A 23,741-nucleotide genomic window follows, 5' to 3' on the forward strand; every position below is an offset into this window, starting at 1 on the left:
TAAATAAAAAAAAAAAAATAGGCATAAAAATTCCACAAAAATGTAAAAGTTCCAGTGGATAGCAAATATTTGAGATAAAAATAATCACCTAATATATTGTCACGGTCTATATATAGTGTGTGTGTGCATGTATATATATATATATATATATATATATATATATATATATAAAATCATATTTAAAGACAATATAACTACATTAATATTGTTGTAACAATTTGTTTTAAATTATTTTTAATTATTATTATTATTATTATTATTAAATTAACTCTGTTACAACAATATTGAAGTAATATAGTTACATATAAATGGTCTTAAAAGGTATAATAAATCACTCAATAACTGTTTTACCAACGTTCTGTATAATGTACATATTTAATATGAAGAATTATGGTCTGGGTAAGAAAAATATCCAGAAAGGAAAAACACAGTGTACTGTAACGTACATAGTTACTTTTAACTGAAAGTCAGTTTCAGAATTTCAGAATAAATGTTATTAAAACAAACACTACAAAGAACAAACCAAAAATGCAGAAATCCTCAGTACATGTTCAGCGCTGGTAAAAGTATATACAAAAGACAGTATGTACAAGACGATTTACCATTTTACAACGTCACAGTGATTTTCACATTTAGCTAATGTACAAGATTCATGCTTAAGGAATGAATTATGATATAAAAATAGCTCACAATACAAACACAAATATAGTGCTTAAACTGACAATCATGTCAAAAATACAATCAAGGCATGATTTAGAAGTCTCTCCAGCCGCATTTCTACATCCCAATATGCAGTTTGTCTTTAAAAATGGAGAAAAAGGCAATACAATCACAGGTCCAAAGAGGACAGAAGCACACAGGAAAAGCCTACAGCTCTTCCACAGGTGTGAAAGTCTTGCTTAAAGTCGCACCTTCCGTTTTCCTGCCCAGACAGACGCATCGTGTCCAAACAACTCGCTTCCAAAATGTCCTGGCAAGCCCCTCGCTTTCCGTCGCCCCTCCAGGCAGACGTGCTGGATTTGAGCTCCAACACGTTTCACCAAGTAGCTGATTTACGATCGGATCCACTGACCGAATGTAAAAAAGCTCCAAATATTTGCACCTTTCCGAGCTCTCATCAATCAAGGTTAACTGTTTTGGCAAGAGACGGAGCATCTCGGCGGGCACGTCCAAATGTTTTAAGGCGCTTGGCAGCCGTTCAAAGAAAGCTCAGGTAGAAATACCGAGCAAGCCGAGTCTTGTCGCTCATCTTAGAGCTCAAAACAAACCGTGAGGTGCTCTATTTTCTAGCTGTGCATCACTAGCTGACCAAAAACGCTCCGAAGAAGCTTGACTTCTCGTCCATGTCGATGGTGCTTACGTTGCTGACCGTCACAAACACCCTGTCGCCTCCTCCAAGCTGAAAAAGCCCTGCTTGGTAGATGGAATACAGGCCGTATTCGGTGTCACGTGACCAGCAGGTCGTCCGGGCATTCTTCATTAGCAAAATTGGCACCGGATACGAACTTACTTTTTTATAAACATACTGCAACATCGGTTTGCCCCGAACCGATTCGCCTGATGTCCCATCCTCTTCCTCGCGGTCACTTTCGTCTTCCTCGATGAGTGTGTGTCGGAAGTAAGTTTGGGAGTAGATGTAATAAAGCCCGGCCTGCGGCACCACCAATTCTCCGTCACTTAACTCCACGTTCTGGAGGAAAGCCAGACCTTTTTCAGACTCCCACGACTGAATCTTCTGGCCGAAGACCTTCCTGTTCAGTTGACCTGCATTGTTAAGCCAAAGAGAAGGATTATGGGTCGGGTTTGACAGAAAAGCTGCATTGTTTCAGCATTTGGCAGACGAGCGGAACGGAGTGCTCGTTTCAAAGACTCGGCTCGAGTTACAAACCAGCTTTTTGTTTCAGGCAAATGGCCACAGAGATATGATGAAACTGTTTGGGTTTTTAAAGGAGTAAAACGTCCTCTGACCTACATTAAAGGTTGATGGGCTTCCCTTTAGGGAAACAATGTTTATTTGCAGGAATGCAATGCTGTTTTTGCATAGCACAGTGGTTTTCCAGTCTGGCTGCATATCTTAGTGTACTTAAAAGGTGAATGTGGACTATGACCCAAAGATAAACTAGGAGTTGTTGTTGTAACAATTCAGAAACTGAAAAAAGCTGCAGAAGTCAAACTTAACAAATTCCAGCAGCTAATAAACAAAGCTTAACTTTGATAAATCAAGTCTTTCCTGGAACAAAACATACCTCCTCCATCTTTTTCTGGTATATAGCTCCCGGTCACATGTGCCGCAATCTTAGGCCGAGGGGAATCGTCTTGATCTTGGATCACCAATGAGGGAAGTACACGTGAGACCTCGTCTGTTAAAAGCCACAAGGTTAATTCACTCGTAGTCTTAATATAAACTTAATATGAATGTGCTGTCAAATACCTTTGACGGCAGATGAGATTTCTTTCTGGTAACGACTGGACATTGACTGTTAAAAAAAAAAAAAAAGATTCATTTTCAGGTTTCACAATTAGTGTTGTGAATTGACCAATTCTTCAGCATCGTTTCTCATAATAGGGTTTCCCCTCAATTTAAGCTTGGAAAAATTAAGGAAATTCCTCTATTAATTAAAAAAGGAAAAACGATCCAAGTTATAAATGGACTCATTGTCTACACCCTGGCCAGCTTTATGATTCATGGCCCCCCTCTGAAGCGGATACCTTTTCAATCAGAAAGTGGAGCTGTTGCGTGACCTGCCAGCAGGGGTCGTCTTTTCCCTCCGCCGCGTTCAAGTCCTGACCCTTTATCGTTCTGAGGTTGGCGCGCATCAAACACGACACGCTGCTCTTGGAGAAGGTTTCTTTCATCTGTAAATAAAAAATTAATTACAAAAAAAATTTTTTTAGTACTTATGATTTTATGAAGAATTTGGCCAACAACTAAATACTCAAACAAAAAGCTTTGTGTGTACTAGTTAAGCATTTTACATGTGCATGTAGGCCTATATAAATTATTGTTTTACTTAGGCTACATAAAACGCAAACATAATGACATTACATGTGCTTAATTTTTATTTAAATCAAATGTAGGTCCACGCCAGTCAAAATATCAAATAGATTTTCTCGTTTGTATACATGAAATGCAAAAAAAAAATTTTTATACTTTCATACAATTTTAGTTATCTTTTTATACAATGCAAAATCAAGTCATCATATCTAATTGATTTTCATTATTATGTGATGATTGTAATCGCAAAAATTAAGACATTTTGTATTTATAATCAAAATGGTTTTACATTGCATGTTAACAAAATGTCGCATTTACTAAAAATTTATATATTGTTAAAAATCGTATATTTTTTGCTTGCATACAATGCTAAAAAAATTATATAATAGGCCTATTATAGATGCGTATTTTTAATAAAATGATAAATGCTTAAATCTTGTCATTGTATGTATACACAAAATGTAAAAAAAACAATAAGACCCGGGATGTTCCATTTATAATGTTTTGCATACATAAAATGCAAATCCATGTCATTATCATCTATCCATTCTATAATTTTACGAAATTCTATCATCTTTTCTATGCATACAGTGTGCACAAATTAAGACATTCTGTGCTTATTTCTAATTTATTATACAATAACAAATTATAGAAAGTTATATTTTGCATACACAAAATGTTGACTTTTTTTCTGCAAAAAATAAACTTTTTAATAACTAGTGCATTGCCATTGCTTGTAGTCTGCTGTTGCTCAACTTGTACTTCAGGCTCCACTGAGCGACCTGTTGGCAGCTGTCCACTAAACAAAATGCAAGCAGAAACCTCAGCAAACGAACCGAGAAACGCTTTCAAACAAAACTCATTCGCTCTACAACCTTCCATTTACTGCATTTCCAGTGTCGCAACATGCACGACAAGGCGTTCAAGCTAACTTTGCACAAGTTCTGTGGTAACATGCATTAAAACGCTTAAGTTAAACGGCCCTTACCGTCGATAAGACGTTGCTGAAGTAAATGAACGTTACGGCCACTGCTATTGTTTGCAGGAGAATTGCAGCCAGCAGCAGAAGTCCGATATACTGCATGGTGTGTGAGCTTGTCATGCTGACCATTGCGTGTGTTACTGCAGCTCGAGACAAAAGCTGGGGCAGAATTCCTTCTCTCTACATATGAAAAAACATGGAGGCGGGGCAGCGCTCGACTATCAAGGAAACAAAGTGCAGGTTTTGCTTTCCTGTAAAGATATATATGTAAAGCCTCTTTCGTTTTTGCTTTTCTGTTCAGTGCGATCATAATATGTAAAATTAGCCTACTTGTAAACGTTACCTAGCTCACCCGTCCTCTCATAAAATCATGATTGTCCTGCTGGAACATCATGTTTAAAGTCCTAATTCAATCAAAATTGAATTCTGTTATCATTTTTCCCACTCAAGTTTTTCCTAACCCCTAAAGGGGTTCCTTATTCCATGCATGGAACGCAAATGGAGGTGACAGAATGACAGCTTAATCACTGTTTACTTTTATTGTGTTTCAGAAAGATACAGTTGAAGTGAATAGTCTCTATTTGAGTTCCATTGAAGACATATGGATGTAAAACAACATGAGGCTGAGGATGAATGGATTTCTATGCACCCTTAATTAAACTTTGCTACAGAATATGCATTCTGTCATCTGATTGATAGTTCATACTCCTAGCAAGTAAATGTTAAGTATTAGACTGTATTAGACTACTTTCTGTCTTGTGTAAGTTGACTATGATTAGCTGGTGCAAGTTGGCTATTAGTTGGTTTAAACTGGAAGAGTATCTTGAACTAGAACTTGAATTAATGACCGGCTTGCATCAGCATCTAGAAACCTTCTACCATGTTCCAAAGCACTAGCTTAAGATGGATTTATAACAATTTACAGTGAATTGATTTATTTTCATTCAGGAAAATGCAGATTCATGTATTGCTCTATTGTAATGTTGCATTGTTCTTGTTCGAGAGAACATGACCAATTCTGACTGTATTTGATTTCTAACATGTGGTTGCAATCTGGTCCCATTTACAAAGTCTAGGGGGTATTCCATGTATTGTGCTACTCAGGGGCTGGCCAGTTCTTGCCATCTGATTTAAAGAGCTATTCTGTTACTCCCATCAACTTCAGCTGACAGGTTTTGGTGGGCCCCTTTAAAAAAAAAAAAGTCATTTCTAAATTTCAGGGTCCAAAAAGTACAACTACATTTTCTTCCTGTTGTCCAACCATATCTAACGCTTATATATGCAATATATATTTTTCACATTTAAAGATGATTTGCTCATGCCATTCTAGGTGCTTCATAACACCAAGTACCTTCCAATCCCAAGCCAACGGACAAATTTTCCAAAATACATTAACTTTATACAACCCCCAAAATGTTTAATTAAAAACAGTGCTTCTTTTGTTCCGTCCATGAGTATGATTATTAAGTTTAAAGACATAATAAATATGAATAACACTCTTTAAAAAGCACTACTGTTTCCAGCAGAGCATATTTACTCGTTAACCTGGAGGTGCTTACATGTTCTCTCACATTATACCGTTTATAGATGCTTTTAAAACGACTCCCAATGTGAGTTCACAGCGGAGCGGGATAGGGCCCTTCCGAAGCTCCGTCCTGCTCCGCAAGCGTCAGTAAAGTTACCCAATATTGCTTTTTTTCATGGACTTGTTTGTGCCAGATGTGTCACGCTGAGATTAGATCAGCTTCTATAATCAACAGCAGATGAACGGAGGTGACCAAACAGGCTTCAGCAATCTCCTGGGACAATGACTGTGACTTTCTCCTAAGAAGTAAAGCTCAGCAGAAAATGGAGGGCGTGCTTCTTTATTAAGGATTAGCAGTGCTCTTTTATAGGTTTATTGTGAAGAACCAGTCTGATTGGCAATACGGTCAAACAATGTTTGTGGTGATTGTTTACATTAATTCACAATTCTGAAGCCAAAGCAAGAGATTACAAAATGTCCTTGCATGTAGAACAATGGAAATGCTGGTATGAACTTTGTTCTTAATTCAAATATTTCTTTTTGTTTACACACCCATTCTCTTTCTCTCTTTTTCTTTCTTTCTTTCACTCTATCTCTGTCAGCCAGCTGCGTTCGACTGCGGTCTCTGAAGGCCATGGTGTTGACATGTCCTGCTCTGAATTGCAGGCAACCTAAACAATGCAATAAGCAGCACTGTGGATCTGAGCATATCTGGCACAGACACAGTGGAAGGGAGGAGGAGGAACACAAAGAAGGAGAAAAAAGAAACACAACGGCAGGCGACCAGTGGACGGGCCGGAAACTTGGGATTTTCCAGCAGAAGCGAATGTAAAGTGTAGATTTGGCGGGGTTTGTTTTAGCTGACGCCAGGAAAAGCTGCAGCCAAAGAGTGACAAACTCATCGCTTATGGTGACCCTGACACATTCATACATCAGCAGAAAGATCTGAGGATCTATTTTATGAGTGTGTGGGTGGTGTTGGTGTGGGAGGTAGTGGAGGGAGATTCTTCTGCCCATGAAACACAACTGTAGTCTGGCACCAAGATTGACCGATGTCCTGCACCGGAGAGAAAATCCTCCCCCACTGACTCCCTTTTTCTTGGAGCTGAATGTTTAAGAAACTCTTGAACACACAGTAACACTCTCTCATCATAAACTATCACAATTTCAAAAGGAGAAAATCCAAGACTATATCTAGGGAGCAGAATATCATTAAGACTTGGAGGTGGAATCGTCTGACTTTAGTCAGTAAGAAACAATCTAACAACGACTAAGAAACTGCATAGCAACATTCTGGCTAACATGTAACAGCGCCCTGGAAAAACCCACATAGCAACACCATGGTCACCAGTCAGAACTCATAGCAACCACATGGCAAAGCCCTAACAACCACCCAGAACATATAGCAACTACATGGCAACACCACAGAAACCACCTTTGCATCCATAGCAACGCCCCAGAAACACCCTGACAGCCTCTCAAAACATATTACAACTCCCTGACAACTTCTCAGAACACACGACAACACCCCGACAACCTCTCAGAACACACAACAAAACCTCGATTACCTCTCAGAACACATAACAACACCCGGACAACCTCTCAGAACACATAACAACACCCTGACAACCTCTCAGAACTCATTGCAATGCCCTGACAACCTCTCAGAACACATAGCAACACCCCAACAACCTCTCAGAACACATAACTACACCCTGACAACCTCTCAGAACACATAACTACACCCTGACAACCTTTCAGAACACATTACAATGCCCAGACAACCTCTCAGAACACAACAATGCCATGACAACCTAACAGAACACACAACAACACCCTGAAAACCTCTCAGAACACACAACAATGCCCTGACAACCTCTCAGAACACACAACCCCCCGACACATAACAACACCCTGACAGCCTCTCAGAACACACAACACCCCAACAACCTCTCAGAACACATAACAACACCCTGACAACCTCTCAGAACACACCCCAACACATAACAACACCCTGACAACCTCTCAGAACACATAACAACACCCTGACAACCTCTCAGAACACACAACACCCCAACAACCTCTCAGAACACATAACAACATCTGACAACCTCTCAGAACACACAACACCCCAACAACCTCTCAGAACACATAACAACATCTGACAACCTCTCAGAACACACAACACCCCAACAACCTCTCAGAACACATAACAACATCTGACAACCTCTCAGAACACACAACACCCCAACAACCTCTCAGAACACATAACAACACCCTGACAACCTCTCAGAACGCACCCCAACACATAACAACACCCTGACAACCTCTCAGAACACATAACAACACCTTGACAACCTCTCTGAACACACAACAACACCCCGACAACCTCTCAGAACACATAACAACACCTTGACAACCTCTCAGAACACACAACAACACCCCTACAACCTTTCAGAACACACAACAACACCCCTACAACCTTTCAGAACACACAACAACGCCCTGACAACCTCTCAGAACACATAACAACACCTGACAACCTCTCAGAACACACAACAACACCCCGACAACCTCTCAGAACACACAACAACGCCCTGACAACCTCTCAGAACACACAGCAACACCCTGGCAGCAATTTGTAATGCCCTAGCATAGCAGCGTTTGCACGGGAAAGCACCGCTCACGGCTCTAAATGTAATTCCGAATGACAAAAAAACCTCAGGGCTGTTTCATATCAGCCTTCGGTTCACTACAGTTATATAGAGCTGAACTGTGATATCATTGTGTTACTATGCACTTTTCCAAACTGATAGCAAGCTAAAGTGAGAACTAACAATAGGACCTCAGGGCTGTTTTTCCCTCCTAAGGGATTTTTAAACTAAGCTGCAGGGGCCGTAAAGACTTGACAGAGCGCTGATGAATGTGTGATCATATCCGTTGCGAAGAACATGGGGGGTTTCTCAGAGAGTTACAGGGCCTTGATTCAATGCTTCATTGCACTTGGGGAATCAGGAATTTGGCTCGTGAAAAGACCCTCAATTTTGGGGGGCCCCACTTTATCGTCTGAAAAAAATTGCTGTTAGTGTCAAATGCTCAAAAATGGAAAACAGAGCAGGAGGAAATAAAGAAGGGGTGAAAGAGTAAAATCTTTTGTTGGGGGGGAGGGGGGGTATATCATATAAAATGATATTCTGACATGCCTAAGCCATGCAATCAAAGTGCCAAGAGACCTAAAGGCCGGGATACAAGGGCGTATTGTGCTTCTCAGTGACATCACTCCTGAGTAAGAGGGAAGGGAGACAGGGAGATTCCCAATTTTCCCTCTGGGGTGAAAAAGGCCAAGGTTGATGTTGATTGCCACGTCGCCATGTGGGAGGATTGTACTGAGGGCCGGCCTGCCCTCGCTCCATCCATAGCCATCAGAGCTGAAATGAATGCATGCTATATTTATTTAGGTTTTCAAATAGACATGCACTTCAGGTCAGAGATCGCTGAGAAAGTCTGTCTCGAACCGTTAAGGAGGAGAAGATTTCCTCAGCTGATTTATGAAGATGAAAATGTGAAGGCTTAGAGGGGTGTTGTGTGCTTTTAGACTTGGCAGTATTTCTCTATTAAGAAGCTATGAAAGCCAAATGGTCATTCTTGGGTGGAGTGTGATAGATGAGCTAAACTCTGACTCTGTGTGCAAATGCGCAAGCCAACATGTCAAGTACAGAAAAGTACATGAAACAGGCTCAAATGTTCATCAGAAAGTCTTGTCTACACAATTTTGACCACTCAGTGATGTACATGATGTACTGTGAGTGCCAGTGCTGGACAAACTCATGTCCTTGAGTTTAACTACAGTTAATCTAATGAAATTCATTTCAGCATTACTGTAGCACTACCAAGGAATAGATCAAGAACATGTCATTATTCACTCATTTACATTTATTCACTTACATTTACATTTAGTCATTTTATTTGTGTTCCACAGAAGAAGGAAAGTGATGTAGACTTGGAACAACATGAGGGTGAGTAAATAATGTTTTTTTGTAAGTTTTTTTGTTTTTTATTGAAACATCTCTTTAATTATCAAAAGTAAATGTACTGTTTCAGAGACAATTATGCTGCTCAAAATACGGCAAGAAAAGCATGCGAAAGGATGGGAGAAAAGTCCAAATTCTGAGACAAAAAAAATCATAATCTGACATAAACCGTCAAAATTCTGACATAAAATGTCCAAACTGACACAAAAGATCAGAAATATGACAAAAAAAAAAAAAAAATCATCATTTTGACATTAAAAGTTGAAATTTTGACAAAGTATATCATATTTATGAGATAAAAAGTTGAAATTATGAGATAAAAATCATATTTATGAAGTTGAAATGATGACACAGACCTACAAAGTCAGTTATGAGATAAAATGCTGAATCTGAGATAAAAAAAAGTCATATTTATGACATATTTATGACTTTTTATGTCATAATTTCACCTTTATTCTCATGATTGTTTGTCATAATTAGGTTTAGTCATCATTTTAATTGAGAGAATAGTGACACCCACACCACAACTATAGCAATAACGACACAGAGGAACGATATCATTGGAATCACATTCAGAAGGATATATTTCCAGTTGATGAATGATAAAAACATTGAAAACCAATCAGAATCCATCTGACTTTAAAGGGCTCGAGCAATTAATGTGTCAGACAACATAACTTATGATAAACAGAATGTTACTGTGCGTTGGTGTGGAGGCTTGTATAGTTGTTGTTATAGTTATCATTATCATTCTTTTTAGTGTGAACAGGCCTTATGGTGGTTTTTGAATCCGTTCACAAATCACACTGAATGATTCATTTGTGAATTAGCCTGGGCCGTGTTTCCTAAAAGCATTGTAAGCCAAGTAGATCGCAGAGACCATTTGGTGCCAATTAAGCTTATGATACTTTCGGGAAAAGCAGCCCAGGCCAATTTGCAAACAAATTGTTCATTGCGAATTGTGAACCAATTCAGCAGTTTCACTGAAAAGAAATGGTTCAAAAGAGTGATCTGTATGTGAATCGGACATCGCTATTGCTTCTTGGAATGGGTCTTCAATGAATTAATGAGGAGCGACATGTTTTTTATGAAATGTAGTGGAGTAAAAAATCGGACTTTTAGAATGTAGTGAAGTAAAACGTAAAACATAAACAATCTATTACTAGATTCGCTACTGTTTTTAAATGCATTTGTGGTTGTTCACACTGTATGTGTCATATTTTACCAGTGAATTCGAATTGAATTCATTTCCAAAACAATTAAGCGCTCAGAAGTGGAAGTAAACTATTTATTTGTGTGTACATTGCCACATAGAACTTTCTGTTAGAAATCAAATCAGGCTTTGATTTAACATAAATTTTTAATAAGTCACTAATTGTCTAGCTGTCATCAGCTCAGGAATATTGCAGTAATAGCTTTGACAATAAACTGCTTTACAGGGAAACAGGAGTCCTGGCTTCGTGCAAGCAACTACCCTTAAATTCAGGAAGCAATGAACAATGTGAAAGATAACATTCCTCCAAACGCTAGGTATGTGAACTACTCGGGTCTTGTTTTCCTTTAAAATAATAATCACGCAGCTTTCCCTGATTAATCATTGACTACTCGTGTTACAGTGTGCCATAATAATCTACAGGGGGATTTGAGACGTTGGCATGAAGAACTCTTCCTGAAGGCAAATTAAGCAAAGTCTGAAAATATGTATCAGGTTATGTAGCTGCTGGGAACAGGAACTGCCTCGCACTTTGCCATCTAGCATCTTGAGATCAAGTTTGGCCGTGTGACATGACCTGTCACACTCTTGAGTAAGTTCACATAAAAACATCTCAGCTTTTTTCAGTTTCTCTGTCAAAGAACGAACGATAACAGGTTATTCCAGTCAGCAGGATAATCTCAGTTCGGCCTGCAGGCTAACGCTGCCTGTGTTCACTTAAAGAGTTCACCCTTCTGTCACAGTCACATAGAAAATCTTTGAAAAGCAAAAACAGAACTAACTTCTTAAAGACTCTTCAAAGGAAGTTAACAAACACTGGATCAAATAAGAAGTTTTCATGAATGCGCCAGAGAAATAGAGAAAGTTCGTTTCAAGTTCTTATGAGTTCATTTGTTCTGTTTTGTATTTTGTGATTTCAGCGAAAAAGACACACCCAGATATGTTTATAGCTTAGACGTTGCTCTTTTATACCTCAGTAAAATTCAGTATAATCAATATAATTGCGTCTCATTTCAGTATGTAATCAACACAACATTAGGTGCAAGGTATACGATTATCAGTTTGTCACTGGGAATCAAACTTATGATATATGAGATAAAACTCATGACTTGTGAGATAAAAACAGTAAAAATAATTTTTTGACATGACTCATAAACTTTCTCATAATTGTCATAATTTTGACTTAACTTAACTTTTTTTCTCATAAATATGACTTAGTATCTCAATTTCAATTTTTATTTTATATAATTATGTCTGTCATCATTTTTTTTTTCTTTTGTGGTGGAAATGGGCTTTCATTGGTTAGTTCAGTTATCATTTTTACAGCAGATTTCTTTCACAAATAACTTAGTCATGTGTAAATAGAATTTTTTTAATATAAATATGTAAAAAATTTATATAAAAGTTAATAATATTAAACATTTATTATAATATAAATACGCTGAGACAAAAGTACAAAAGACTGTGAATAGTATGGCTCAGATACCATCAGTTTACCATCAAGTTTAGTGCTAATTTTATAAAACATAATTAAATATATTTTATATATATATATATATATATATATATATATATATATATATATATATATATATAACATAACAAAAATTTTTTGAAATAACATTGTTGAAATATAGTAATATATTAAGAAAATTCATGTGGATAGTACAGCTGGTCTATGACATAATTACAACCTGAATTCCAGAAATGTTGGGACGTTTTTTAAATTTGAATAAAATGAAAACTAAAAGACTTTCAAATCACATGAGCCAATATTTTATTCACAATAGAACATAGAGAAAATAACAAATGTTTAATCGGAGAAATTTTACAATTTTATGCACTAAATGAGCTCATTTCAAATTTGATGCCTGCTGCAGGTGTCAAAAAAGTTGGCACAGGGGCAACAAAGGGCTGAAAAAGCAAGAAATTTTGAAAAGATTCAGCAGGGAGAACATCTAGCAACTAATTAAGTTAATTGACATCAGGTCTGTAACATGATTAGCTATAAAAGGGATGTCTTAGAAGAAGAAGTAGGCTCTCCAATCTGTGAAAGAGTGCGTAAAAAGATTGTGGAATACTTTAAAAACAACGTTCCTCAACGTCAAATTGCAAAGGCTTTGCAAATCTCATCATCTACAGTGCATAACATCATCAGAAGATTCAGAGAAACTGGAGAAATCTCTGTGTGTAAGGGACAAGGCCGAAGACCTTTGTTGGATGCCTGTGGTCTTCGGGGCCTCAGACGACACTGCATCACTCATCAGCATGATTCTGTCATTGACATTACTAAATGGGCCCAGGAATACTTCCAGAAACCACTGTCGATAAACACAATCTGCTGTGCCATCTGCAGACGCCAACTAAAGCTCTATCATGCAAAAAAGGAAGCCATATCTGAACATGCTCCAGAAGCCCCGTCGTGTCCTGTGGGCCAAGGCTCATTTAAAATGGACTGTTTCAAAGTGGAAAAGTGTTCTATGGTCAGACGAGTCCAAATTTGACATTCTTGTTGGAAATCACAGACACCGTGTCCTCCGGGCTAAAGAGGAGGGAGATCTTCCAGCATGTGATCAGCTTTCAGTTCAAAAGCCAGCATCTCTGATGGTATGGGGGTGCATAAGTGCATACGGTATGGGCAGCTTGCATGTTTTGGAAGGCACTATGAATGCTGAAAGGTATATAAAGGTTTTAGAGCAACATATGCTCCCCTCCAGACGACGTCTATTTCAGGGAAAGCCTTGTGTATTTCAGCAGGACAGTGCAAAACCACATACTGCAGCCATTACAACAGCATGGCTTCATAGTAGAAGAGTCGGGTGCTGAATTGGGCTGCCTGCAGTCCAGATCTTTCACCAATAGAGAACATTTGGCCCATCATTAAATGAAAAATACGTCAAAGATGACCACGAAGTCTTCAGCAGCTGGAAACCAACAGTATATCAGGCAAGAATGGGACCAAAATCCGACACCAAAACTCCAGAAACTCATAACCTCGATGCCCAGACGTCTTCAAACTGATTTGAAAAGAAGAGGAGATGCTACACCATGATAAACGTGCCCTCGTCCCAACTATTTTGAGACCTGTAGCAGGCATAAAATTTGAAATGAGCTCATTTTGTGCATAAAATTGTAAAATTTCTCAGTTTAAACATTTGTTATTTTCTCTATGTTCTATTGTGAAGAAAATATTGGCTCATGTGATTTGAAATTCTTTTAGTTTTCTTTTTATTCAAATTTAAAAAACGTCACAACATTTCCGGAATTCAGGTTGTATTAAGAAATGTTCATATTGTTCATATTAAAATCCCTGAAATTTTTTGGAAAAACTCTGTTTGTGAAATCAAGATATTGCAGTTTTGTGATTTTTCTTTCCTATGTGCAGTGCTGGAGAACAGTGAAACTTTTCACAAAAGCAAGTCATTGTCAGTGGTTTATTTTGTTGCCAAGAAATCACATAATCAAGACGGTTCCCAAACAATTGTTATATTTTAACACGGCATCAAAAGAAACATGATTACAGCCTTCACTGACTCACATACTCATCATACCTGAAAGAAGATAGTAGTATCATTTTGGAAACTGGCAAAACAATAAGAGATAGAAAAGAGGACATAAATGTGGGTGTATTACAAAGATCATCTGTTTAAAAAAAGTCAGTTCCTTTTTTATGCTTTTCCCTGAGAATAATGGTAGTGTCTGTAAAACATCACGAGAAATTGATTATTGTCCCCGCACTCCCAATTAGAGAGAGAGAGAGAAAAAAAAAGCAAAGATGCAATAATAGCGAAGGTCTCACAGGTGAGAAAAACAGCGAGAGCCGCATTCCGCCGCGCTTATCTGCTCCCCCCGGCGTTTCCCATGCGCTAACAGTGACAGATAGCTTCCCTCAAATACTCCCTTCCAGCTCGTGTTTCATTAAACCACCACTCCGCTAGGTTTTTAGGAAATTCCCTTTTGTCAAAACTGCTGACTGCCAGCAGCAAAGAAACTGCCAAAGAAGTTGCAATTCCCAGACAAGAGTTAGAACATTTTCCCAGTAGTGTTGTATTTTAACAGACGTAAGTTATATGTAAACATGATGATACGCTTTGAGAAAAGATTTTATGGCATAAACATATTTTTATGAACATGTGCTATCCATCTAAAATTATATCTGTCCCTGAAAGCTCTGTCATGCCAAAAATAATATATATTACTAATTTCCTCATCCATCCTATTATTTTTTTTATGAATTATTATTATTAATTTATCTTTCTTTTTGGAAAAGTAAACACTGCTCGTTTTATTTCACTCATTACCCTGTTTTGTTTATCTTTCTATTATATATATTATTTATATATATATATTCATTTTTATACTGCATTTTATTTGAGTAATTTGTCTGTTTTTGTATATTATAACCCAAAAATGCAATTTATGTATGTTTATATGCAGATCAACTAGTTTCAGTGTTTAATTGAAGAAAGTGTGTTAATTTAAGAAAGCTAACAAACCAAACATTTATATAATATTTTGTGCATTTAAAGTATTTTTGCACATTAACTTTAGAGTTCATTTTATACCTGTTAATAAATTCCAGTTGCACGGCATAAATCATTTGACATTAAATAAAAATGTATAATAAATTCCCTGTATTAAAACAGCATGCTTGTTCAGATTTTGTAGCAAAAACTTTGAAGCATTTTCATATTGGATTGCATGTTAAATTTAAAAATGAAAACATATTTAACATAGACCCAGCCTATATGAGTCTTTAGAGGTTCTCCTTCAGCCAATGGATGTAGTTCCCAAGACTTCGCTTTCCAACAGAAAACGCAAAGGGTCCAAAAGCGAAACTGAGGCACCCATGGAAACCATCTTTAAGGTGATCAACAGTGACGTCCACTCCGGCCTCCTCCAGTCGCGTGGCGTACATGAGTCCGTCGTCTCTCAGCACGTCATGCTCACAGGTCATGATGTAAGCGGGCGGCACGGCCTTCAGCACTTCTGTATCAGCTAGTAGAGGCGCCGCTCTCACATCCAGCAGGCCTGGCAGCTTCTCCAGCAGCTTTGAGTCACCGTGAAGCGGAACCACGGGTTTATAGTTCTTCTGGAAGGCCACCGGAAGAAGCTTGGTCCAGTCGATCTTGGCTTTGGCCACTGCTATCTCCTGACACTGATCCAGAGCTGTGTGGTTGTTAGCCAGCAAAGCAGGAACAAGTTTCTGCTCGCCGTTTAGGTACTCCAGCCAAAAGCGGGCCATGAGTGGTCTGTGTAGCATGGGAATGTGGCCGTTCTGCTGGTGCGAGGGGGTGTTGAAGTCCAGGGCCTGAAGCGCGGGGTAGACCAGGGCCTGAACTTTGAATTTAATATGAATGCTACTGTCCAAAGACATCTGTGAGAACAGAGACAAATAAATGTGATTATTAGCAATCTTTTACAATGAATACTTTTAATAACATACTAAGGTACACCAGTAAACAAAACATATTATGCAATATTTTATATTTGTTTTATTTTTATTTTTGCCATATATATATATATATATATATATATATATATATATATATATATGACTTTTATTTATATTTTAATTATGTAAATGTCAATAAACATATTTATAATTATAATTATAATAAACTTTAATTATAGTTAAATAAAATGTTAAAAGTTTTAATGATTAAACCTATTTTTTAAACGATTCATCTCTAAAGCATTTCTACAAAAAAACTATATCTTTCACAATAATTTTCTCATTCATGACCATGATGATGACACAATATAATTTAATGGAAGTGTAAAATTATGAAACATACTGACAGTATAAACATCTTGAGATTTTGGGCTATTTTGCATCCATAATGTACCTTCTTTCAAGCTAGTGGAAAGAAAACATCCAAAATACACATTTCAGTGTTTATTTTATTATACTTTATCCATTTGCATATGTAGATTTCAATTGCAATACATAAAAGGCTTTTTTCTCAAAATGATTTTTTTTTCTCCTGAGCTGAGCCAGAAATCTCCAATTCAGTTGCACTTACATACACCAGTTTTATTCCTATTTATATTGTGAAGGTTTTTACAGAGGGATTTGTTCAAATATCATTCACCTGATACTAAGAGATATCAAAAATCCCTAAAAAAAACTTAAATATCAAAACAATTAAACAATTTTGAGAAATCTATGCAAATAAGTGCACATTTAATTAGATAATGCTTCATTGTATGTACTTAATGTACTTTTATTAATCAACTGGGGAAGTATGGTGATATCTGATTGTATTGTCTTCACTCTATTCACCTGTGATGTCTTGCCTTGATGGGAAACATATATTTGTTATGATGTCAATTTGATGCTTGGATTTCTCAAACCTGTTGTGCCACAGCAGCGGCCAAGTTTCCTCCGGCGCTGTCACCTGACACAGCCACTCTTTTCGGGTCTATGGAGTACCGACCCAACACCTCGGTTGTCAGGATGTGTTTTGATGCCTGAAAAGCATCATTATAATGATCTGGAAAACGTGCTTCGGGTGCCAACCTGTACCTGAACACACAATTGAAACAAAATATACAAATGAAGTCTGGTAAATAATCATACAAAGGCCATATGCAAGATCCAGAAAATTGCTTACTCGACAGATATTACGACTGCATTCAGCTCTTCAGCCATAGTCATGCACTGAAGGTAATATGGTTCCATCTCTATAAAATCATAGAGAGCAACTCAAGAGGTTAAACCATAAATAGAATTTTAGTCAAATATCTGAAAAGTGTTTCCTTTCTCGACCACATGAGGGCGCTTCGAGAATGCAGCTGCTGAGCAAACCACTTTTCTCTCTCCGAGTGTCTACAACTTCTAATGCACTCAACATAATCCTTCATTTGCATGAAATCATACGCAATTTATTTAATATATAAAACAATAAACTGTCATGTACTTGTACTGCCAACTGTCCATCCTCCTCCATGGAAATAGACCACGCCTCTTTTAAAGCTCTGCTCCTGACCTGCAGCAGTTGACTCGAACACTAGAGCTTCCACTCCTCCAAAAGACGCCTCTGTGACTCGGACGCTTGGGCTGGACTCGAGACTTTTTACACCCGCCCAGGCAGAATAGGATTTTACCAAACCGAACGGGGAAGTCAGTCCAAGCTCATGAGCTACAAAACTCTATGAGAGAAAAACCAAAAAGTTGTGTTCCTGTCGGCAGATCTCTTTAGTAAATCAATAAATCCACTTAAGTGCATTTTTATATATTAATTTAATAGCATTCATAAAAAAATATATATATATTTTAATGCACAATCTTACCAACTTCATCGTGCCACGTGTCAATGCATCCACAATCATGAGTTTCCATGGCTCTGATATAGTGCTGGGCAGAGGCAGATAAATATAATAAGCGGCTGCTATTGACAGTAAAACCGTCCCGATCAAAAGGAACCGCATTATTAATTATGTTAAAAGAGCATTAAAATGACCAAACGTCAGTGTTCATATAGGGTGGCTGTATGTATGACACTTCACCTGATTACACATAGTAGAAATTATGAAATCACAGCAGTTATTTTATGTTAAAAGTCCTCTTGTCCACCCTAAGTGACTGTTTACCTTTGCGGTTTTTATTAATTATCTGTCAATGGCTTTGCATTTATTGCCTCCCATTTTTTCAGTGCACATAACTACTAGTAAAGTTTTTTTTTAGGTTTTTGTGTTATTTAATGTTGTTAAATAACACAAAACATAAAATTTAAATAAACTTTAAATTTGTAATTGTAATTTTTTAATAAACGACACGATCATGTAAAAAGTTGTACTATTATTTCCTCTAGTCTACTGGATTCGGCATGGAGACAGAGTCTTTTATTTTGAAATTATCTTCATGCTCTGTTGGTTTCACGTGTACCTTTACATCGAAAATACACGTCAGGTATCAGTGTGCACTATTAACTGAATGAATATATAGTATTTATGTTTTCATGATACATTTCATTCACGCTATGTTACACTTATAAAAAATGAACAAGTAGACAAGACTTCTGATTCGTCTCTTCATTTTCATGATTCAGGAATATCATACATATTCACATATAATATAACAACAAAAATGACTTTTAACGCCATTTTACATCCATGTTGATGATACAGTGGAATTTGATGGAAGTGTGTAAATATGAAATGCACTGACAGCATAAACAGACCCAAACAAAGGTACAGTATGGCCTGAGGATGTGGAACCGAACTCATTATTTTTTATGGTAAACCTGTCCAAGAGTATTACACAAATTGTTTCAAATACACACTTGTATGTTGAATAAAATATATGATTATTATAATTATTATATGCTGTTTCACAGATTCTGCTCTGAAAATCAGAGATACAGTAATGGTTTGTTTCCCAAGGAAATAAATGCATGCATTCAGAATGTATCACTCAGTAAGAAATGAGTCTACTCCTTGAGGCTTAGTGATGCACATCTGTGCAGACGTCATGCCTAGATGCAGCTGCACAAAACTAGGGCAGAGAGCACAATTGCATGCTTGTGTGTGCGCATAGATAAAAATGTATACCGCTGCAAGTCTTGAGTGTGAAAGACATGAACTGTCTTGTCTTCCCATCTGCTCATTAACTGAGAAATATGAGAACTACTGGGTCTTGAAAACTAGTGTCTTGTTTTACTTGTTTTCACTTTGCTTTGACACTTGTTATATATATATATATATATATATATATGTATTTGTATATTTATAGAACAACTACTGTCTAACTTTTTTTTTTTTTTTTTTTGGTCACTCTCTGCAGATTAATAGAAAAATTACATTCTAACTGGTCATTTTTAATACTTTTATAAATTATATATTTTCTTTTTTTATATATATATTTAATATTTTTTAATAGAAATCGTCAATTTGCTTCAGTCACACTCCGCAGATTTTTATAATCTTCATCACATAAAATATTAACAACATAAAATAATTTCCATGACACTTAAGAATGAATAGAGATGGATTCACATTCGGAAAACCCCTTTGTATAATCTGGATTATCCTGCTTTATGTGGCATTACATGCACTATAAACCCACTGCTACTAAAACAATTGTGTATTGTTACTAAAACATAGTTTGGGCTTAATCGGTGTGCTTTTCTCCTCATTCATAATCTATTGCATTGGCATGTTGCACAGTATTTTAAGTCTAAAAATCCCCCACCCCCGTGGCTCTGCTAGAGGTTCTCCTTCAACCAGCGGGTGTAGCTCCTAAAACTTCGAAACCCTACAGAAAACCGAAAGGGTCCAAAAGCGAAACTGAGGCATCCATGGAAACCATCTTCAAAGTGATCAACAGTGACGTCCACTCCGGCCTCCTCCAGTCGCGTGGCGTACATGAGTCCGTCGTCTCTCAGCACGTCATGCTCACAGGTCATGATGTAAGCGGGCGGCACGGCCTTCAGCACTTCTGTATCAGCTAGTAGAGGCGCCGCTCTCACATCCAGCAGGCCTGGCAGCTTCTCCAGCAGCTTTGAGTCACCGTGAAGCGGAACCACGGGTTTATAGTTCTTCTGGAAGGCCACCGGAAGAAGCTTGGTCCAGTCGGTCTTGGCTTTGGCCACTGCTATCTCCTGGCTTGGAGTTGGAGTTGTGTGGTTGTTTACCAGCAAAGACGTAACAAGTCTTGGATCCCCGTTTAGGTACTCCAGCCAAAAGCGAGCCATGAGCGGACGGTGAAGGATGGGAATGTGGCCGTTCTGCTGGTACGAGGGGGTGTTGAAGTCCAAGGCCTGAAGCGCGGGGTAGAGAAGGGCCTGAACTTTGAACTTAATAGGAGCACTATTGTCCAAAGCCATCTGTGAGAACAGAGACAAAAAATGTGATTTTATTTTCTTTTTCCTAATGAAAACATAGCCTGCACCTTGAAAAAAAATCTGCTGATTTGCATAAAAGGCCTAATATTACCTAATTTGATGACGCCTAAGATAAAATATCACATAAAGCTGAAAATTATATATACTACTCTTATATATACTTTATCAATACTATATATATATATATATATATATATATATATATACATAATTTAATGTTGAAGAAATTTACATAAACACAAACTATATATAAAAATATTTTGTCTATGTAAATTTCTTCACAAACTTTTATATACATATATACACACACACAAACTTACAACACACACATATATATATATATATATATATATATATATATATATATATATATATATATATATATGTGTGTGTGTGTGTATTTTATAAGCTTGTATATATATATATATATATATATATATACTTTATATATACTTTATATATATTTATATAATTTATATATTTGACAGTATTTGACATCATTCAGCAAATATAGTAAAATTCATTTGCAGTTATTTCTCACACCTGTTGCGCCACAGCAGCAGCCAGATTGGCACCAGCGCTGTCACCTGACACAGCCACTCGTTTCGGGTCTATGGAGTACTGACTCAACACCTCGGCTGTCAGGATGTGTTTGGAGGCCTGAACGGCTTCGTTATACTGATCTGGGAAACGTGCCTCCGGGGCCAGCCTGTACCTGAACATACAAATTATACAAATGACAGCTGGTAATTAATATAATTAAAGCTCTAAAGGGATGTAGCAATAAAATTATACAGTAGAGAATAACTTACTCAACTGATATTACAACTGCATTCAACTCTTCAGCCATAGACCAGCACTGAAGGTAATACGTTTGCATCTCTTTAAAGAAAAAAGGAACAGATGTTACTAATAAAAATAATAATAATAATTCTCACTCCTTCTGTGTACAATATCCAAAACAGAAAAAAAGATCATTTATATGAAATCACATGCATTTTCACTTACTTCCACTGCCGAGTGTCCATCCACCTCCATGGAAATAGATCACACCTCTTTTCAAATGTGGCTCTTGGTCTGCTGCTGTGGACTCAAACACTTGTGCGTGCACTCCTCCAAATGACGTTTCCGTGACTCGGATTGCTGGGCTGGACTGTGGACCCTTTATTTCATCCCATGATGCAGCATACTTTGCAATATCAAAAGGTCGACTCAGTCCAAGATTGTGAGCTAAAAAGCTCTATCGAAAAAAAAAAGACTACAAGTTAGAAGGATCAGAGAGCAGGATTGTTAAACACTCTCTAAGGGTCAGCAAATCTCTTTAAGAAAATCGCTTTTATTCTGAAGGAACATAAATGTTTTTTTAAGCATTACAGGCTCAAATTCCACATTTTTAATTTGTATTATTGAGAGCTATTAATTTTTTTATTTAGCATAAGATTAACCAAGTATGTATGGTAAATTTAAACGCATAAAATGTTTGGTGATTTTAGCATTTAGAGGTCAACAATTAAAATAATACAACATTTATAGAAATATGGTAAAATAACAAATTATCAAATATTTTCATTTTATTTTTTTAGACAAATGACAAACTTCTTAATTGTAGCTTTTTATTTGTCGTTAGAGTTGGTGAAAAACAAATGCGCAAATTTGACACATAATCGATTTTTTTAAACAAATTAGACAATTCTTAATTGTAGTTTTTAAATTTTTTGTTAGAAAATAAATATTTTATGTATTGTTAGAAAAAAATATGTTGAAAAGACAAATAATCAAATGTTCTTTTCTTTCTTTTTTTTTTTACAAAAATTGTATCACTATTTAATGTTACCAAAGTTATTGTAAAAAAAATTATATATTATGTATATATATACATACATACACACACACACACACACACACACACACACACACATATACATATATATATTCATTCATTTTTATTAATTCCTAGAAAATAACAAATATAAGGGTTTAAACTTTAATCAGTCATGTCATCCATTTTTATTTATATTTAAATATTGTACCCACATTTAAATGACAATTATGCATACTTGTACATTCTAGCCTATATGTTATATAACGGAAACAAATGCAAAGCTTACCACATGCATTACACCACGCAATATTGAATCCATGAACATGAGTTTCCATGGCTCTGATATAGTGCTGGGCAGAGGTAGATAAATATAATAAGCAGCTGCTATTGACAGTAAAATCGCCACGATCAAAATGGACCGCATCATAATTATATTTCCAGTTAAAAGAACACAAGAAACTCATGAAACTATACCGGTCTCAGAGTTGACATAGTAACTGACTGTATGATTTTGTAATACCTCATCTGACCCCAGAGAGCAGTGGTTTTGAAATCACTGAAGATTTTACATTAAAAGTCCTCAGGTATGAGAACTCTGAAGCCATCGTTTTTCATTTTGTGAAGTTGCTATGCTATTGTTTTTTGATGGTTAGCGTTTATTTACTGCTCTTGTTTTTTTTAATATGTCGAAAAGCACGCAAGCGTTTAAGTAAACGACAACTCACGCTGATTAAATTTTTTCCCTGCACTGTATTCTGCTAGCAGACGGTGACTTTTAATTTGAAATATTTCTCACGTTCTGTCATATAACAGTTGTTTACATACGTCACATTGGAATGTACTGTATATCAGACATCTGTCAGCCCAACAGTGAAAGCACTACACATGTTATACTGTTTTACTGATTTTACTACAACTGCTATTACTACTACTACTACTACTACTACTACAATTCCTGTAATAGAGTTATGTAGCCAATAACTAACATTATTCATCTTGATAATTCTGCTCGTTTTGAAATGGTCCTGGTGTGATAATGCATGCTTCATGGTTAATGTCCTGATAAAGCATGGTTTAATCCCAGGCTGTGAACAAATCTCTGTAACATGAGATCTGATCTGATTACAGTAGTAATGTGAATGACCACTAAGTGGCGCTGTAGTTTCTCTTTTACAATATGGTCACCTATTCTTTTCACACTGATTTCCACAGTTACATAGAAATATATTAAATTTAAAAAACCTAATTAAATAGCCAAAAATGTAGATTTTCACTCTGTTAATGTCAATCACATTATTATAACGATTTATAACAAGTTTTAAAAA

General features: G+C 36.7%; 3 protein-coding genes and 1 long non-coding RNA gene across 8 annotated transcripts; 1 reads left to right on the top strand and 3 right to left on the bottom strand.

Moving 5' to 3' along the window:
- Positions 1-267: 267 nt before the first annotated feature.
- tnfsf10 (TNF superfamily member 10) lies at positions 268-4,218 on the bottom strand. The gene is made up of 5 exons (XM_058765553.1): positions 3,984-4,218; positions 2,710-2,856; positions 2,432-2,477; positions 2,247-2,360; positions 268-1,764 (listed from the first exon to the last, which is right to left on the bottom strand). The coding sequence occupies exons 1-5, from the start codon at positions 4,104-4,106 to the stop codon at positions 1,301-1,303; spliced, it is 894 nt and encodes a 297-aa protein (XP_058621536.1). The 5' UTR covers positions 4,107-4,218; the 3' UTR covers positions 268-1,300.
- On the top strand, positions 4,119-12,106 carry LOC131533295 (uncharacterized). 2 transcript variants are annotated; one of them, XR_009269075.1, is made up of 4 exons: positions 4,119-4,217; positions 9,482-9,518; positions 10,973-11,063; positions 11,150-12,106. It is a non-coding gene; the product is annotated as an uncharacterized LOC131533295 (long non-coding RNA). The 2 variants fall into 2 exon arrangements; XR_009269074.1 differs by lacking the exon at positions 4,119-4,217 and having other exon boundaries at positions 8,777-9,518.
- A 1,895-nt stretch (positions 12,107-14,001) lies between these two features.
- On the bottom strand, positions 14,002-18,317 carry LOC131533224 (neutral cholesterol ester hydrolase 1-like). Of its 2 annotated transcripts, XM_058765421.1 has the most exons (6): positions 18,259-18,317; positions 18,043-18,106; positions 17,670-17,901; positions 17,364-17,433; positions 17,104-17,275; positions 14,003-16,123 (listed from the first exon to the last, which is right to left on the bottom strand). In XM_058765421.1, exons 2-6 carry the CDS (start codon positions 18,079-18,081, stop codon positions 15,503-15,505), a joined length of 1,134 nt encoding a protein of 377 aa, XP_058621404.1. In that variant the 5' UTR covers positions 18,082-18,106; positions 18,259-18,317; the 3' UTR covers positions 14,003-15,502. The 2 variants fall into 2 exon arrangements, with proteins under 2 accessions (XP_058621402.1, XP_058621404.1); XM_058765419.1 differs by lacking the exon at positions 18,259-18,317 and having other exon boundaries at positions 14,002-16,123; positions 18,043-18,252.
- A 464-nt stretch (positions 18,318-18,781) lies between these two features.
- Positions 18,782-22,963, bottom strand: LOC131533315 (neutral cholesterol ester hydrolase 1-like). Of its 3 annotated transcripts, none has more exons than XM_058765584.1 (6): positions 22,891-22,963; positions 22,703-22,766; positions 21,603-21,834; positions 21,407-21,476; positions 21,138-21,309; positions 18,782-20,576 (listed from the first exon to the last, which is right to left on the bottom strand). In XM_058765584.1, the coding sequence occupies exons 2-6, from the start codon at positions 22,739-22,741 to the stop codon at positions 19,956-19,958; spliced, it is 1,134 nt and encodes a 377-aa protein (XP_058621567.1). In that variant the 5' UTR covers positions 22,742-22,766; positions 22,891-22,963; the 3' UTR covers positions 18,782-19,955. The 3 variants fall into 3 exon arrangements, with proteins under 3 accessions (XP_058621567.1, XP_058621566.1, XP_058621565.1); XM_058765583.1 differs by having other exon boundaries at positions 22,937-22,962; XM_058765582.1 differs by having other exon boundaries at positions 22,703-22,924.
- Positions 22,964-23,741: the final 778 nt, after the last annotated feature.

The sequence above is a fragment of the Onychostoma macrolepis genome, chromosome 24 (genome assembly GCF_012432095.1).
Source record: "Onychostoma macrolepis isolate SWU-2019 chromosome 24, ASM1243209v1, whole genome shotgun sequence".
In the NCBI taxonomy this organism is placed as follows: Eukaryota; Metazoa; Chordata; class Actinopteri; order Cypriniformes; family Cyprinidae; genus Onychostoma; species Onychostoma macrolepis.

What these genes read in the sequence shown, in the direction of transcription:
- tnfsf10 (XM_058765553.1), bottom strand. Translation starts at nt 4,106, where the DNA reads ATGGTCAGCATGACAAGCTCACACACCATGCAGTATATCGGACTTCTG. An exon ending in TCAGCAACGTCTTATCGACG is followed by an intron (nt 2,857 to 3,983) that starts GTAAGGGCCGTT and finishes TTTTATTTACAG; the next exon opens with ATGAAAGAAACCTTCTCCAA. An exon ending in TCCACTTTCTGATTGAAAAG is followed by an intron (nt 2,478 to 2,709) that starts GTATCCGCTTCA and finishes TTTTTTTAACAG; the next exon opens with TCAATGTCCAGTCGTTACCA.
- LOC131533224 (XM_058765419.1), bottom strand. Translation starts at nt 18,180, where the DNA reads ATGCGGTTCCTTTTGATCGGGACGGTTTTACTGTCAATAGCAGCCGCT. An exon ending in ATGGACAGTTGGCAGTACAA is followed by an intron (nt 17,434 to 17,669) that starts GTACATGACAGT and finishes ATGATTTTATAG; the next exon opens with AGATGGAACCATATTACCTT. An exon ending in CCGCTGCTGTGGCACAACAG is followed by an intron (nt 16,124 to 17,103) that starts GTTTGAGAAATC and finishes CTGTTCTCACAG; the next exon opens with ATGTCTTTGGACAGTAGCAT.
- LOC131533315 (XM_058765582.1), bottom strand. Translation starts at nt 22,843, where the DNA reads ATGATGCGGTCCATTTTGATCGTGGCGATTTTACTGTCAATAGCAGCT. An exon ending in ATGGACACTCGGCAGTGGAA is followed by an intron (nt 21,477 to 21,602) that starts GTAAGTGAAAAT and finishes TTTTCTTTAAAG; the next exon opens with AGATGCAAACGTATTACCTT. An exon ending in CTGCTGCTGTGGCGCAACAG is followed by an intron (nt 20,577 to 21,137) that starts GTGTGAGAAATA and finishes CTGTTCTCACAG; the next exon opens with ATGGCTTTGGACAATAGTGC.